Source organism: Saccopteryx leptura, chromosome 1, assembly GCF_036850995.1.
Source record: "Saccopteryx leptura isolate mSacLep1 chromosome 1, mSacLep1_pri_phased_curated, whole genome shotgun sequence".
NCBI lineage: Eukaryota > Metazoa > Chordata > Mammalia > Chiroptera > Emballonuridae > Saccopteryx > Saccopteryx leptura.
In genome coordinates this window covers 388473575-388489925 of record NC_089503.1, presented here as the reverse complement: position 1 = coordinate 388489925, position 16351 = coordinate 388473575, and the positions used below count along the sequence as shown (strand labels likewise).

Sequence of the window (16351 nt, the reverse complement as noted above, 5' to 3'; positions counted from 1 at the left end):
TTCCAAGGCTGCTTATTATGAAAATCTCTTTGTGAACAAATTCTGTCACAAGGCCTGTAGAAATCTCTTAGAGAATTACTTCCCAGTGGTGGTGGAAACATGTTGTTTGAAAAATCTTCTTTAATGATAAAGACATTTTCATTTATATTTTTCTGCTAATAGGAAGATGATTAGAAACTCTTTGTGACTGAATAATAGGATCTCATTTTCATATGAGAGAGTAAAATAAATATTCTTGTAAAGGAAAAAAAAAGTCTAATTCCAAATACTCTCCCAGCAATAAAAACGATATCTCTGACTGCTCAGCCCCATGGACCATGTAACAAAGGTTAACCAATGCACACCGATATCTTTACTAAGTCGTTGGTTCTGGAAATTTATTGCTGTGATCACTCTTTTCCAAGCAGTAAAAACATCTGCATGATCATCTCACATTATCTGAAGCAGTGTGTTCAAAGATCAACGATATACCAAGGAGGGAGTAAAGAGAAAGAATGACAGAGAGACAGGCTCCTTATACTCAGCAGATCATTCACAGAGAGAAAATGGAGACAGAAAAATTAGCAAACTTTAGGAAAAGGGAATGTAAGGTATATTCTACGTGACTTACTTTAAATATATATGTGACAGCCTGACGAGGCAGTTCTGCAGTGCATAGAATATTGTCCTTTGGATCCTGAGGACCCAGGTTCGAAATCCAAGGTCGCCATCTTGAGTCCAGGCTCATCAGCTTTAATGCACTATTGCCCGCTTGAGTGTGAGATCATAGACCTGCACCCGTGGTTTCTGGCCTGACAACAAAGGTGGCTGGCTTGAAGCCCAAGGTCACAGGCTTGAGCAAGGGGCCACTATCTCTGCGAAGCCCCTTATGCAAGGGACGTATGATAAAATAATCAATGAATAACTAAGGAACCATAACAAATAATTGATGCTTCTCATCTCTCTCCTTATATGTCTGTCTTTCTCCTTCTCCCTCTCCCTCTCCCTCCCCCCTCGCAAAATATATATAACTATATATATATATATATATATATATATATATAATATGTGACAATAGAATGATAAAAACAATTATATGAAAGATGATATTTATGTATGCACCAGCTCACTTGTCTAAATTAAGTTACTATTTTTTTTTACCATTTCACACTGTGTGAACAGAATAAACTTCACACTTACAACAAGATTGGTATTAAAGGATTAATAAATCATGATCCCTTGGTTTGATATGTGATTTAATTTTATTGTGGTAAATAGGATTTAAAAGAGCACAGTGCCCTGGAGAACTCATGCATGAACCGCCCCTGCCCCGAGGAGCACTGGGGTGACTCACAGCAGCTCTGAAACCTAGAGGGGGACCATGGAGCCCACCCTGGAGGCAGCTGGACCACAAACTCTACAGCGTGGAAAGAAACATCACTCACCACGAGTGCCAAAATCTGAGATTAATAGCTCCACAAGAACTGGCATGTCTGAGTGATACGCAGTCTTGACTGGGGAGCAGAAGCAGTTGTCTTTACCGAGCAATGTCGGGGCGCCCAGGGCAGGGGCCCCAGGACCGCCTCCATCACTGTTGACCTCTTTCCTCTCCGTAGGTTCATGGTGGAGAATCACCCCCATCTCAGTCCGCGGGGCGGGGTCATCTGAGCAGCTTGGAGCTCCAGTAGGCTTACTGCGTAGAAACTCCTCCTTCTTCCAGGGGAATGTCTGTAATGACCTCGGGTGTTACTTTCTGGCTTAGTTCATTTCTGATTTAACTCTCTCCCCTCGGCCATGGGGCCGGCACTGTGACCAGAGGTAAGAGGGACCCACTCAGGTCCCAGGCTCATGGCTGAGACGTAGAAACACCCCCGAGACGCCCGGTGTGGGGGCAGGTGCAGGACACGCTCTTCTTCAGGTCCCTGACGCCCCCACAGCTGGGAGAACGTTCTGGAGCTTCCCCTCCTGAGGGCCCTTCTGCACGCAAGACCATTGAGTCCTGTTCTTAACCCAGTCCTTTCATGGAAAAGAACAGCCTGAAACAGCACAGCTCTCATTTCTTCACGGGCAGATGTCTAGACCCACGACTTCTCAAGTCTGGGTGACGGGAGGGGGCGTGCGTTTGGGAACTCTTCTCACTGAGTCACCCCAATCTCCTTCCTGAGAGGGGACAATACATGGCGGATTCTCTGAGACATGGAACAAACTTTTTTTTTTCTTTTTACTAAGTGAGAGGATAGGAGTCAGGGACAGACTCCCACATGTGCCCAGACTGAGATGCACCTGGCAAGACCCCTACTGGAGGTGCTCTGCCCATTTGGGGATGCTAATTCAGCAACTGAGCTATTTTAGCTCCTGAGGGGAGGCCACAGGGTCATCCTCAGAGTAGGAAGCCAAGTTGCTCAAACCATTTGAGCCACAGTTGTGAGAGGAAGAGAGAGGGAGAGAGACAGAAGAGGAAGTGGTGGAGAAGGTTGCTTCTCCTGTGTGTTCAGACCTGGAATCCAACCCAGGACTTCCACTTTCCAGCTGATGCTCTACCCCTGAGCTCACCAGCCAGGGATGAACAAGCTTCTTTAAGACCAAAGAAGTGCATGACGGTGACCCTCAGTCAGGGGTCAAATCCAAGAAACCAGGAGATCAACCAACAGATTCTTAGTAAATTCAGGTTATGACCCATAGGGTTTAGTGTATGTGCTAAGGGGTTAAACTGAATAAAAGTGACATAACAATTAATGAAAGGTGGTCGCCCTGATTTCCTGCCCAGAGCCACTGAGAGAATTCTAACTCAGTGCTGTGGGCATTGAGTGCCGAGAGTGTCCTGAGAGCAGACTCTTGAGACTGTGAGTATCTGCACCAGCTTTGTGCACAGACCCTCTGTGAGCATCTGTGGGGCTGAGATGTCAAAGGAAACAGCTCCCCTCAACATCCTGGGTGTATTCTCCATAAACTGTACGATGAACAAGTCTAGATTGCAAAACGTGGTAGAAGTAGTTTATACATGCAGTCCTTACTCTGAACAAGATGAATACATAGATCTGGGAAGTTGGTATGAGAATGTTTCATGTAAATCCCTACTGTATACTATCATCTAGACAATAGTATTGTAGTAAAAGAAACAAAGGTAGGCGGAGAGACAGCTGTTCTTAGAGGTCTGTGTGTGTGTGTGTGTGTGTGTGTGTGTGTCTGTGTGTGTTCACATGAGCACAGCACTAATGTCTAGATCATATGCGTGGCTTTATGGCCAGGTGAGGTCTCTATCACCATCACTGGAATGAGGGAACAAAGTGCAGTCTGCAGTCCCCAGCTGCTCTCCACATCCGGGAGCTCCTCTCACATCCCCGCTGGGGCCGCGCAGGGAGGAGACCTCCGGGCGTCTGAGTGAAGCTTCTAGGCAGTGAACTTCGTGTTTCAGAAGAGGCTTCACAGGAGAAAGGTGTCCTATGACCCTCAGAAACTGTTACATTTCTGTTGATGGCTCAGCCAGGTAAATCTAAACAGAATATTTTATTATGGTGAGGAAGAGCAGTGTGTGTGTGTGTGTGTGTGTTTATGCAGAACCTAAGGTGTCAACAGAAACAATGAAAAATTGACAGAAAAGGGCCTAAATTTAGCATATTTGAACTTCATAATTTGAATATAGTGTTCTAACTTATTGCTCCCTTTAGAAAACCTTAAGGATTTTTCTAGAAAAGCTCTAATACTCTCTGTCTTAAACACTAGACTGTAATCTTAGTCTCTCTGGTCCTGAGAACATGTCTGGTTGGATCGCTGTAGGTTCTGGGGCCCCTCTCTGTCCTGTATCATCCCGGCTCCCCTCAGTTCTCTCCCCATCAGTGGTTTCACTTTCTGTCGCGTAAGAACACTCTCACTCTCTTTCCCCTGCGCCCCCTTCTGGAATGCAATCACTCACTCAATTCCCATCAGGAATTCACTCAGACAGACCTTCTAAAGATCCAGAATCCTCCTTACTGTTTGCAGTTTCTCACACTGCCCTCAGGAAGAAACTTGGGGATGAGAGCAGGCCTGTGACAGACAGGGCATCCTCCACTTCCCGGGATGCTGCTGCCAGGGGAGGTGACCTTGGTCAAAGCCCACCCCTGACCCAGGGGAGAGGCTCCCCCATCCTAACCCTGTCCTCAGTTCCCCACCGTGGGCCACGCCCAGACGCCAGTCTCCCTGTGTCCTAGAAAGTGATGGAGGTCACTTCTCCTGAGGAAACTGATCTGGGTCTTGATTCTGTTTGCTTGCAGGAAGGAAATGAAAGAAAAGCTGTTTTAATCTACAGAGGAATCAACAAAAAAGTCTTTGTGTTTCTATTTTTGCATTATAATTACTATTTCACCAAAAAATAAGTCAGCTGCACTTCTAACCATGGAACGAACACCTTCAAATAATCAAGTTTCTAAGGAGCTCAAAGAAAACGGTAAGTTTAAACATGAGTGAAGTGATGGGCTGGATATTTTGGGCACTGAACGTCTGAATAGAACCAAGAAGACTTTCTCACGGAGTTATGTGGTGTGTCTGTAAAGGAAGTAGTTTCCACAGAAGGGCTCTCATAATCTCCTTCTAACATCCCATCACTCAGTGTTCACAGCAAACCCGTGTTAACCCTGGGAATCAGCATTGGTGAGCACATGAAGTGATAGTTGTCAGAATTTGCCGGGTTACCAAACTCCAATTCAGGAAAATTGTTTAAATAAATGAAAGATACTTAGTTTGTGGAAAAGAAGCCTTTGTAATATGTGCGGATTATTTTAATTTTAAATACATAACAGACTATCAATTTTGATGAGCTGTTTAACTGAGTGGGTTAATTAGGCAGAATTAGAACTGATCTGTATGAACTGTAAACAGATCAAATGTGTAAGGTTCTTTTATGGTTGTGACAATGATGAATGATTAGCCTACAATGACACACTCACAAGGGGGGAGTGTTCCCTCACCCACTGGGGACACTGGCACAGGAATGATCACTTGTGGACAGAGCAGCTGAGGAGATGCCGGGATCAGACCAGTGGTGGGAATCTGGCGTTAGGGTCATGACTTCCTGCCCCTCTCACTGCCCAGGATAATACTTCTTGGAATAAATGCACATTCCTGTTCACCCAGCACGACCTCCCTTCAGTTTACTGCTTTCAGAAATGAGAGCCATCCTGCCCTCACCTGGTCTCCTGCTGGTTTCCACACACAAATAAAATATAATGTAGAAATTCAAGATTCAGTATCCTCCCTTTCTAATGACAATTCAATTATACTCTCAAGACTAATAAACTCAGCTTCATTTACTTATATTCAGTTATAGTCTTGAACATTCCACCTGGTATAGATCTCTTCAGTGTACAGAGCTGGTTCCATGGGACTAGCCAACAGAAACAGTGTGAACGGATGGGGCGTTTACTGTCACTCCCCTGTCACTGTCATGAACCTGACATTTCATAAACGTTGGAGAAAACGTTCTAGGTGGTCTCTGACACTTCTGCAACATCTCCCTTTTACCTAGTCACGTGAAAACATGTCATTTATTTTTCTCTTTTTTCTCAAAATAATAAAGTGATCTCTTGACTATTTTTCAGTTTTGCTTAGTTTCTTTATTACTCTTTCTCATTATCTTCATCATACTAATTGATTTTGAACTGGTCATTTTCAACTGGTCTTAATTTTCAGTGTTTATTTCTATTATATTTACAAAAGATTTCTATTTTTCTTTCAAAAGAACTTAAGAAAAAAATGGTAACTTTTCTCAGACTGACAATCCTTTAGTGAGATATTTCATAGAAAAGATTTCTTTACCTTCCTGGCCAGTTTACTCAGTGGTAGAGCGTCGGCATGGTGTGTGGAAGTACCCGGATCGATTCCCAGCCAGGGCACACAGAAGAAGCACCCATCTGCTTCTCCACCCCACACCGCTCCCCTTTCTCTCTGTCTCCTTCTTTCCCTCCTGCAGCCAAGGCTCCATGAGAACAAAGTTGGCCCGTCCACTGAGGACGGCTCCATGGTCTCCACCTCAAGTGCTAGAATGACATCGGTTGCAATGGAGAAAGGGCCCAGATGGGCAGAGCATCGCCCCCTGGTGGGCATGCCAGGTGGATCTCGGTCAGGCACATCGGGGAGTCTGTTTCTCTGCCTCCCCACTTCTCACTTCAGGAAAATACAAAACAAAAAAAATAATACTTCTTTTCTTGACTGTTCTCTCATGTTTAACTTATTACACACCCTATCTTGGCTTTTTGTCCGTGAATTTTAAATTTTACTATCCATTTTTATTTCTGCCTCGTAGAATTCTCCCATGTTCATCTTCCTTCTCATTCTCTACCTCTACCTTTCTCACTGCCCTTCCTTCATTTACTATATATTCTTAGGTTTCTTCTGTCTTCCAGATGAGTCCTATAATTTCACTTAAATGTTGATGAGATAAAGAGAATTGGGTTAAGAAAAATGTGCTTGTTTTCATTCAAGAGTTCTTCTAGAAAATTTCCTTTCACTTGGGTTCTCCAGCATAATCTCCAGATTGGAGTGCCCACTGTGCAGATGATAATATTCTAATTCTTTCTCTTTTCTTTTTTTTATTTAGTGAGAGGAAGGGAGGTGGAGAGACAGACTCTCACATGTGCCCTAACACATATCCACCTGGCAAGACCACTGGGGTGATGCTCTGCCCATCTGGGGCATTGCTCCATTGCTCAACAACTGAGGTGTTCTTAGTATGTGAGGTGCAGGCCATGGAGCCATGCTAAGGACCCAGGGCCAACTCACTATAATCAAGCCATGGCTGTGGGAGGTGAAGAGAGAGAGAGTGAGAGAGGGAGAAATGTGATGAAGCAGATGAGAACTTCTGTGTGCCCTAATCGTGAACCAAACCCAGGACATTCACACACTGGGCGACATTTTATCACTGAGCCAACTGGCCTAGGCCAATATTCATATTCTTAAGGGAAGAGATTAGACATCAAATTATCTGATTTATGCTCTTTCTTCTATTGAACTTTTAAACATACTGAGCATACCATAAATCAAGTATAATCTGCAGACTTGCTATTCTACTTCCCTGAACCATATTCTCATGTGATCCAAAGTATATAAATAATTTTACATAATTGTGCCAGGTTATTTTCTCTTTCTAACCATAGTAATCATTCTTCTTTCATTTGTATTAATTTAATATTAATTTATCAAAACGGTCTTCCTTTGGGATTTTTATTCATATGTTCTTCACTCAAGTCAATTTCGTATCTCTAAGAGGTCAGGCACTATTCCAAGAGAAGTCTACACCACTACTTAGTACTGCACCCCAAAAGTTATTTAACATTTATGTCCCCACATGTAACATGTTATTTTGAAAAATGGAGTGATGATTTCAGAGGAATATATTTTCAAGACATATTCTTTTTATTTTTAGAAATTAATTTTAACAGTGACATTGACCAATTAGAATACATAATTCAGACAAAACATCACCAAATCATTTTGACATTTAATTATGTTGTATACCTATCACCTAAAATCAAATTGTCCTCCATCGCCTTTTATTTGTTTTTCTTTATGCCACTCCCTTCCCCTCCTCCTTCTCTTCCCTTCCCCTCACCCTGGTAACCACTACACTCTTATCTGTGTCCATGAGTCTCAATTTTGAGTCCCACCTATGTATGGAATCATATAGTTCCTAGTTTTTCTGGTTTACTTATTTCGCTCAGTATAATGTTATCAAGGTCCATCCATGTTGCTGTAAATGATCCAATGTCATCATTTCTTATGGCTGAGTAGTATTCCAAAGTATATATGTATCAAAGCTTTTTAATCCACTTTTCCACTGACGGACACCTGGGCTGTTTTCAGATCTTCGCTATTGTGAACAATGCTGCCATAAACATGGGGGTGCATTTCTCATTTTGGATCAGTTCTATGGTGTTATTGCGGTATATGCCTAAAAGTGGATGGCTGGGTCAAAAGGCAGTTGGATTTTTAGTTTTTTGAGGAATCTCCATACTGTCTTCCACAGAGGCTGCACCAGTCTGTATTCCCACCAGCAGTGCAGAAGGGTTCATTTTCTCCACATTCTCGCCAGCACTTACTCTGTTTCTTTTGTTGATGAGCACCATTTTGACTGGTGTGAGGTAATATTGCATTGTGGTTTTAATTTGCATTTCTCTAATGATTAGTGATGTTGAGCATTTTTTCATATGCCTATTGGCCATCTGTATGTCCTCTTTGGAGAAGTGTCTATTCATTTCTTTTACCAAGTTTTTGATTCAATTGTTTGTCTTCCTGGTGTTGAGAGTTACAAATTCTTTATAAATTTTGGTTATTAACCACTTATCAGATGTATTGTCAAATATGTTCTCCCATTGTGTAGTTTGTGTTTTTACTCTGTTCCTATTGTCTTTAGCTGTGCATAAGCTTTTTGGTTTGATATAGTTCCATTTATTTATCCTATCTTTTATTTCACTTGCCCGTGGAGATAAATCAGCAAATATATTGCTGCAAGAGATGTCGGAGAGCTTACTGCCCATGTTTTTTTCTAAGATGCTTATGGTTTCGTGGCTTTCATTTAAGTCTTTTATCCATTTGAGTTTATTTTTGTGAATGGTGTAAGTTGGTGGCCTAGTTTCATTTTTTTGCAGGTAGTTGTCCAATTTTCCCAACACCATTTATTAAAGAGGCTGTCTTTACTCTATTGTATGCCCTTACCTCCTTTGTCAAATATCAATTGTCTAAAGAGCTGTGGGTTTATTTCCGGGTTCTCCGTTCTGTTCCACTGATCTATGTGCCTGTTCTTATGCCGATACCAGGCTGTTCTGAGTACAATGGCCTTGTAGTATAACTTGATAACAGGAAGTGTGATATCTCACACTTTATTCTTCTTTTTTAAAATTGCTGAGGCTATTTATGTTCTTTTTTGGTTCCATATAAATTTTTGGAATATATGATCTACATCTTTAAAGTATGTCATTGGTATTTTAATTGGTATTGCATTGAATTTATAAATTGCTTTGGGTAATATAATTATTTTAATGATGTTTATTCTTCCTAACCATGAGCACGGTATATGCTTCCACTTGTTGTATCTTCCTTGATTTCTTTTATCAATGTTTTATAATTTTCCAAGTACAAGTCTTTAGTCTCCTTGGTTAAATTTACTCCTAGGTACTTTATTTTTTTGGTTGTAAGAGTGAAGGGGATTGTTTCCTTAATTTCTCTTTCTGACTGTTCAATGTTGGTGTATAAAAATGCCTCTGATTTCTGAGTATTAATTTTATATCCTGCCACTTTGCTGAATTCATTTATCAGATACAGTAGTTTTTTGACTGACACTTTAGGGTTTTCTATATACAATATCATATCATCTGCAAATAATGATAGTTTTACTTCTTCTTTTCCAATTTGGATGCATTTTATTTCTTCTTCTTGTCTGATTGCTGTGGCTAGGACTTCCAGGACTATGATGAATAAGAGTGATGAAAGGGGGCACCCCTGCCTTGTTCCTGATCTTAAGGGGATTGCTTTTAATTTTTGCCCATTTAGTATGATGTTGGCTGTGGGTTTGTTATAGATGGTTTTTATCATGTTGAGCTTTGTTCCCTGTATTCCCACTTTGCTGAGAGTTTTGATCATGAATGGGTGCTGGATTTTATCAAATGCTTTTTCTGCATCTATTGAAATTATCATGTGGTTTCTCTCCTTCCTTTTTTTAGGTGATGAATCACATTGATTGATTTGCAAATATTGTACCAGCCTTGCCTCTCCAGAATAAACCTCACTTGATCATGGTGTATGATTTTTTCCATATATTGTTGGATCTGGTTTGCTAATATTTTGTTGAGGATTGTAGCATCTATATTCATCAGTGATATTGGCCTATAATTTTCTTTATTTGTGTTGTCTTTGCCTGGTTTTGGAATCAGAATTATGCTTGCCTCATAAAAGGAGCTTGGAAGTCTTCCTTCCTCTTGAATTTTTTGAAATAACTTGAGAAGGATAGGAGTTAGTTCTTCTTTGAATATTTAGTAGAATTCACTTGTGAAGCCATCAGGTCCAGGACATTCTTTGGTGTAAGTTTTTTGATAACTGTTTCGATCTCATTTGGTGTAATCGGTCTGTGTAGGTTTTTTTATTCTTCCAGATTGATTTTTGGAAGATTGTATGTTTCAAGGAATTGGTTCATTTCATCTAGGTTGTCTAGTTTTTTGGCATACAGTTCTTCATAGTATTTTCTTACAATATTTTGTATTTCTGTTGTGTCAGTTGTTATTTCTCTACTCTCATTTCTAATTTTACTTATTTGAGTCCTCTCCCTTTTTTTTCTTGGTGAGTCTAGTTAAAGGTTCATCGATCTTGGTTACCTTTTCAAAGAACCAGCTCCTAGTTTCATTGATTATCTGTATTGTTTCTTTAGCCTCTAGGTCATTTATTTCCACTCTGATCTTTATTATTTCCTTTCTTCTACTACCTCTGGCTTTACTTGCTGTTCTTTTTCTAGTTCTTTTAGATGCAAGGTCAAGTTGTTTATTTGAGCTTTTTCTAGCTTTTTAAGGTATGCCTGTAGTGCTATGAACTTCCCTCTCAGGACTGCTTTTCCTGTGTCCCATAAATTTTGAGTTGATGTATGCTCGTTATCATTTGTTTCTAGGAATATTTTTATTTCTCAATTGATCTCATTGTTAACCCATTCATTATTTAATAATATGCTATTTAGTTTCCAAGTGTTTGAGTACTTTTCAGTTTTTCTGTTGTGGTCGATTTCTCTTTTCATGCCATTGTGATCAGAGAAAGTGCTCGATATGATTTCAATCTTCTTAAATTTATTGATGCCGCTTTTGTGCCCTAACATGAGGTCTATCCTAGAGAATGTACCATGAGCACTTTAAAAGAATGTATATTCTGCTGCTTTAGGGTGAAAGGTTCTGAAGTTATCTATTAAATCAAGTTGATCTAGTGTGTCCTTTAAGTCTGCTGATCCTTTGTTAATTTTCTTTCTTGAGGATCTATCTAGTGATGTTACTGGTGTATTGAAATCCTCTACTATTATAATATTGCTGTTGATCTCACCCTTTATATCCATCAAAGTCTGCTTTATATATTTATGTGCTCCTATATTAGGTGCATAGATATATATAATGTTTATATCTTCCTGTTGGATTGCTCCCTTTATCATTATGTAGTGACCTTCTTTATCTCTTACTATAACTTTTGTTTTAAAGTCCATTTTTTCTGATATATGTATTGCTACCCCAGCTTTTTTTTCATTTCCATCGTCGTGAAATATTTTTTTCATCCTTTTATCTTCAGTCTTTGTGCATCTTTCTTTTTATGGTGTGTCTCTTGTAGACGGCAGCATATGTATGGGTTCTGTTTTCTTACCCACGCAGCTACCCTATGTCTTTTGATTGGATCATTTAAGCAATTTACATTTAAGGTTATTGATATGTAGTTGTTTATTGCCATTTTATTCTTTAAAACTGTATTCCTCTTTTGCTATATTATTTTCCCCTTTGATCTGTTTACAACAGGCCCCTTAATATTTCCTGCAGGATTGGTTTGGTTGTAATCAATTCCTTGAGTTGTTTTTTGTCTGGGAAGCTTTTTATTTCTATTTCAATTTTAAATGATAGCCTTGCTGGATAAAGTAGTGTTGGTTGTAGGTTCTTGTTCTGCATTACTTTGAATATTTCTTGCCATTCCCTTCTGGCCTCAAGTGTTTCTGTTGAGAAGTCAGATGTCATCCTTATGGGGGCTCCTTTGTAAGTGATAGCCTTTTTTTTTCTAGCAGCTTTTAATATTTTCTCTTTACCACTTATCTTTGGTATTTTAATTATGATGGTCTTGGTGTAGATTTCTTTGGGTTTCTTTTTAATGGAGTTCTCTGTGCTTCTTGAACTTGTAAGATGTTTTCCTGCCTTAATTTAGGGAAATTTTTAGCTATGATATGTTTGAACAAGTCTTTATTCCTTGTTCTTTCTCTTCTTCTTCAGGAACCCTTTTAATGCGGATGTTATTTCTCTTCATGTTGTCACAGAGCTCTCTTAGAGTTTCCTCAGACTTTTTGAGTTTCTTTTCTTTTTTCTGCTCCGCTTCCATGCATTCATTTATCTTGTCCTCAAACTCGCTGATTTGATTCTCAGCTTCATCCATCCTGCTTTTAATTCCTTCCATTGTGTTCTTCATTTCTGATATTATATTTGTCATTTCTGACTGATTCTATTTTATTATTTTAATGTTACTTTTTATATTTGCTATCTCTTTATTTAGGTGTTTATAATGACCATCTATTGTTGTTCTAAGGTCTTTGAGCATCCTAACAATTGTTATTTTAACTCTGCATCTGGTAATTTGGTTATATCTGACTCATTCAGGTCCTTTTCTGGAGATTTCTCTTGATTCATTTTGTTGCATTTCTCTGCCTTCTCATTTTTGTCTGTGTAAAATAAGGTTTTGGCCACTGGAATCCACTGTATGTGGCCTTTGTGTTCCCTAGGTGTGGTCTGTCTGCAAGCCTGACACCCCTTCTGCTGCTGCTGCCTAGGGCATTAGGGTATGTGCATTGCCTGTGCCAGCCCATTGGGGTTGTTGCTGTGGTTTCTGCCTCTTTTTCATGGGAGGGTTTGTGATCACGTGCTTGGGTTTACAAGCTTTGGTGGCCTAAGCCTTTGCTCCTCCCCCATGGGTGGTGTTATGCTGGGCCCTGAGGGCAGGGGTGAGCACCTTTGCTCAGCTGCAGGTCTCCACCTGATACTGGGCTTTCACCCCGTTCCTACAGGAGGAGCCCATTCACAAAATGGCTGCAAGCCTTGGCTCCACTCGCTGGACAGGGCTGCATGCTCATGCTCATTTGTGGGACTCCACCTATTCTGGGCTTTCGCTCCACCCCCGCAGGAGGAGCTGGCTCCTGTGTCCAGCCACAAGCTTCAGTTCCGCAGGCGGGGCATGGATTCGCTCCTGCACCCTTGCTTAAGTATGGGTCTCCACACATTCTGGGGCTCATGCCTTTCCCCCGCAGGCTGAATTGCAGGCGGTCTGCAGTTGGACTTGACCACTTTCGCACGTTCCCTCCTTCCCTCCTCCTCCCCACCCAGGCAAGACCAAGCTCACACCTGGGCCTCAGTTGTGGCCAGCCAGCTTCCACCCTTGCTGACAGAACTGCACTTCCCTGTCTCACCACCGCCTGCCCTTGGGTGAGCCCTTAGCCGTGTGGGTGGGGGTGCTGAAGGTCAGACCCTAAGACTCACTACTATAGTCCCAAAAGCTCCCTCCTTCTAAGCGACTCTGATCTAAGTACCGTGGGAGAGCTTGTTTGGCTGGTGTCCTGCTTCCTTTTGATGGTATTGCTGTTTCCAGGGGAAATATTCATTTCAGATTTGGGGAGTGACTCAGCCCAGAGGTTAGGATGGCTGTTTCTCAAAGTGTTTCTTCTGCCTGTGCCTCCTATATTACACTCTCTTTCCATTGCTCTGGTCCTCTCCTTTCTCCTCATCCCCCGGAGCTCTGGGTGAGTGGTTGTGAGAGAGGTTTTCTGTGCGGTCCCTTCAAGAAGAATCCTGGGTCTGAGAAATCTGTCTCTTTCTCACAAACAGTATACTGGCTTGTTTTGCAGCTAAATACTGTCCATATGCTTCTTCTAGGCTCTGGGGCTGCTGGGTGGGGCTTTGTTCCTGGGGCTCAGGACCCTCCCCTCTCTGCTAAACTCATTTCCTGCCATGCAAGTCTCTCTGGGTTGCCATTCGCTCTGGGGAGCTGGGCAGCCCTCTCCATGTTTGCATTTTTCCTACCATTTTCAGTGTGGCTTCTTCAGTGTTCCTTGGTTGAGGAGTCCTCTTAGTTTAGTCCAAAGTTGGTTTTTCCAGATGATGGTTCTTAAAATTAAGTTGTAATCCACTTTGGTTCTGGGAGGTGGGAGTTGGTACGTCCGCCTACTCCAGCGCCATCTTGCCGCCTCTCCTCTACAGGCTTTATTCTTGTGCACTGTTTGGTAAGCCACAGTAAACCACATGCACGCCTAGCCCCCACGACTTCACAGTGCACAGAGACACCTGCACCCACCCACTCAGGCGCAGTACTCCTATGGTCTCAGTCAAAGCCGGAAGTCCACTCAAAAGCCTGCAAAAGCCCCGTGGAGGTGCCCATCCCAGGCAGTCCCAGACCCAAGGACCCTAGCCTGTGTGCACATCCCATGCTAGTGATTGTGCAGCTGGGAATGCACAGAGATGCTGACAACAGCCCACACAGATGCCTATCGCTGATAATCTCGGGTTAAGCCATCCAGCCTGCGCACATGCGCCCACATCAGTGGTGCCAGGTAGAGCCATTCACACACTGCCCGTGACCACAGAGCCGGGAATGCACAATGATGCTGATTCTGGTAATGACTCAGTCAATGCTAACTCCACGGGCACCACACACTAGCAACCTTTGTCAGAGCCTAACGCCTATGCTCGTCCCATGTCTTTGATCTCAGGCAGAGCTGGCGTGTTCTTCCTTCTGCTTGATCATCCACCTTAATCCTGCTCCTTCCTTCTGCCTCTGACCCTCTGCTTCACTCAGCTTCACATGAAAGCGCTCCTTCCTCAGATCAGTGAGGAGAGCAAAATACCCAGTTCTCCATCTTATTTCCTTCAGAGTGGATTATATATTCAGCTACCTTTTTCACCCTATCATACTTTTGTCTGGTGTGTTTATATTTCAGGTGCTGCTGAGATATTTTTCTCTGTCTTTAGTTGTTAAATTTGTTGAAATTTCAAGGGGCGATATCAGGAGCACCCCTCATGGCACCATTTCTCTGACGTCACTTGCAAAATATATTCCTTATTTATGGAATAGAAAAGACTTGGCCATGATGTAAAGACAACAGTTAGCAGATATAAGGCTTTTATGGCCTCTTAAGTACAGTTTTTAGAGAACTGTCTCATACATGTGTGCTTAGATATTTTTTTCTAGGTTAAGGGAAAGACACCAGAAGGTCCAGTGAGAAACAGAATCTCTGACAGATAATCGTAGTCCTGTCTCTTTCCTGCATTCAGCACCCATGAATATTAAGATATTCTTCATTCAGGAATGAGTTAAAAGAGAAAGTCAAACATACTATGGTTAAGAGTGAGTTCATGGACAAAAACATAGAGGACGCAGCATCCAGACCCCTGACCCGTGTTACTGGGAGGAGCTGTGTGTCAGTGCTCCTTCCACAGTGTGGTGGCCACTCTGCACCATGTCGCTGCCGCAGCAATCACACTCACTGATGTGTTTAAAAGCATCTAATGACCATACTAAATCTAACAAATGGAATAACAGAAACGTGAATATTGCAAATAGACCAAGAATACTTTCAGCCTAGCCTGTGGTGGCCCCGTGGATAGAGTGTGGACCTGGAACACTGAGGTTGTCAGTTCGACCCTGGACTTGCCCGGACACGGCACCCAGGGCAGCAGTTATAGCTAAAGTGAAACAACTGTCCATCCATATACTGCACTATTGCCTCCCATTTCTTCTCACAGTAATACTAATAAATAAATTCCTTTTTGAAAACAAAACAATTATTTTATAAAGTAAACATTAAAACTAATATTTTTAAATTATTTTACAAAATTAACTCCAAAATAAATAAATTAACAAGTAAAATAAAAATGCCTGACCTGTGGTGGTGCAATGGATAAAGTGCGGACCTGAAATGCTGAGGTCACCAGTTTGAAACCCTGGGCTTGTCCTCTCAAGGCACATATGGGAGTTGATGTTGCCTGCTCCTCTCCCCATCTCTCACCCTTTCTTTTCTCCTCACCTCACTAAAATAAATAAACAAATAAAATTAATTAACTCCATTTTCCACCTTTCTATTTGCTGTGGAATACCTGCGGACAACCGTGAGCTCTGAGCCAGTGTGCAGGTGTGTGATTGTGGGGCCCTGTGTGATATGACTTGTGTTTCTGAGTTCATCTGAAACATGATTGGGTTCATTTTAAATTTGAATTAATCAGTACATTTCAATTCTCTTTGTGGGTTGTTACCAAGAAATTGGCATTGACCTTCTTTTCCTTTTTCAGAAAAATTTAAAAAGCATTTGGTAAAATTGTTGATATTCTTTACTCTTGATCCACTTAAAAACATCTGGGATATTTCACCCTGTGATGTTTTCAGCCTTTTTATCCAATGCTGTCCTTTGGCCTGTCTGCTCCTAGGAGTCAACTGTCTCCCCCGGTCCCACCTTCTTGAGGCAGGGCTGTTCCTATTTAGAACTTTGCTCATTTCTGTCTCTTACCTGACGTTCCTTCCCGTTCCGTCACTTCTCATTTTACAGTTATTTTTCTGTAAACATGGGCTACTTCTGTCTTGCAGTAAATTGTCACAGTTCCATTAAGACATTGGTGAGATGAAGAGTATCAAGCTGACA

The 16351-nt window shown here is 41.6% G+C and overlaps 1 protein-coding gene across 1 annotated transcript in view; it reads left to right on the top strand.

Moving 5' to 3' along the window:
• Window positions 1-3287: 3287 nt before the first annotated feature.
• Window positions 3288-16351, top strand: part of LOC136389327 (uncharacterized) — a 178429-nt gene continuing 165365 nt past the window's right edge. The window contains exons 1-2 of the mRNA XM_066361161.1: window positions 3288-3466; window positions 4233-4405. Of these exons, the coding sequence (XP_066217258.1) occupies window positions 4354-4405 (52 nt within the window). The 5' untranslated portion in view covers window positions 3288-3466; window positions 4233-4353. The remainder of the gene's footprint in view (window positions 3467-4232; window positions 4406-16351) is intronic.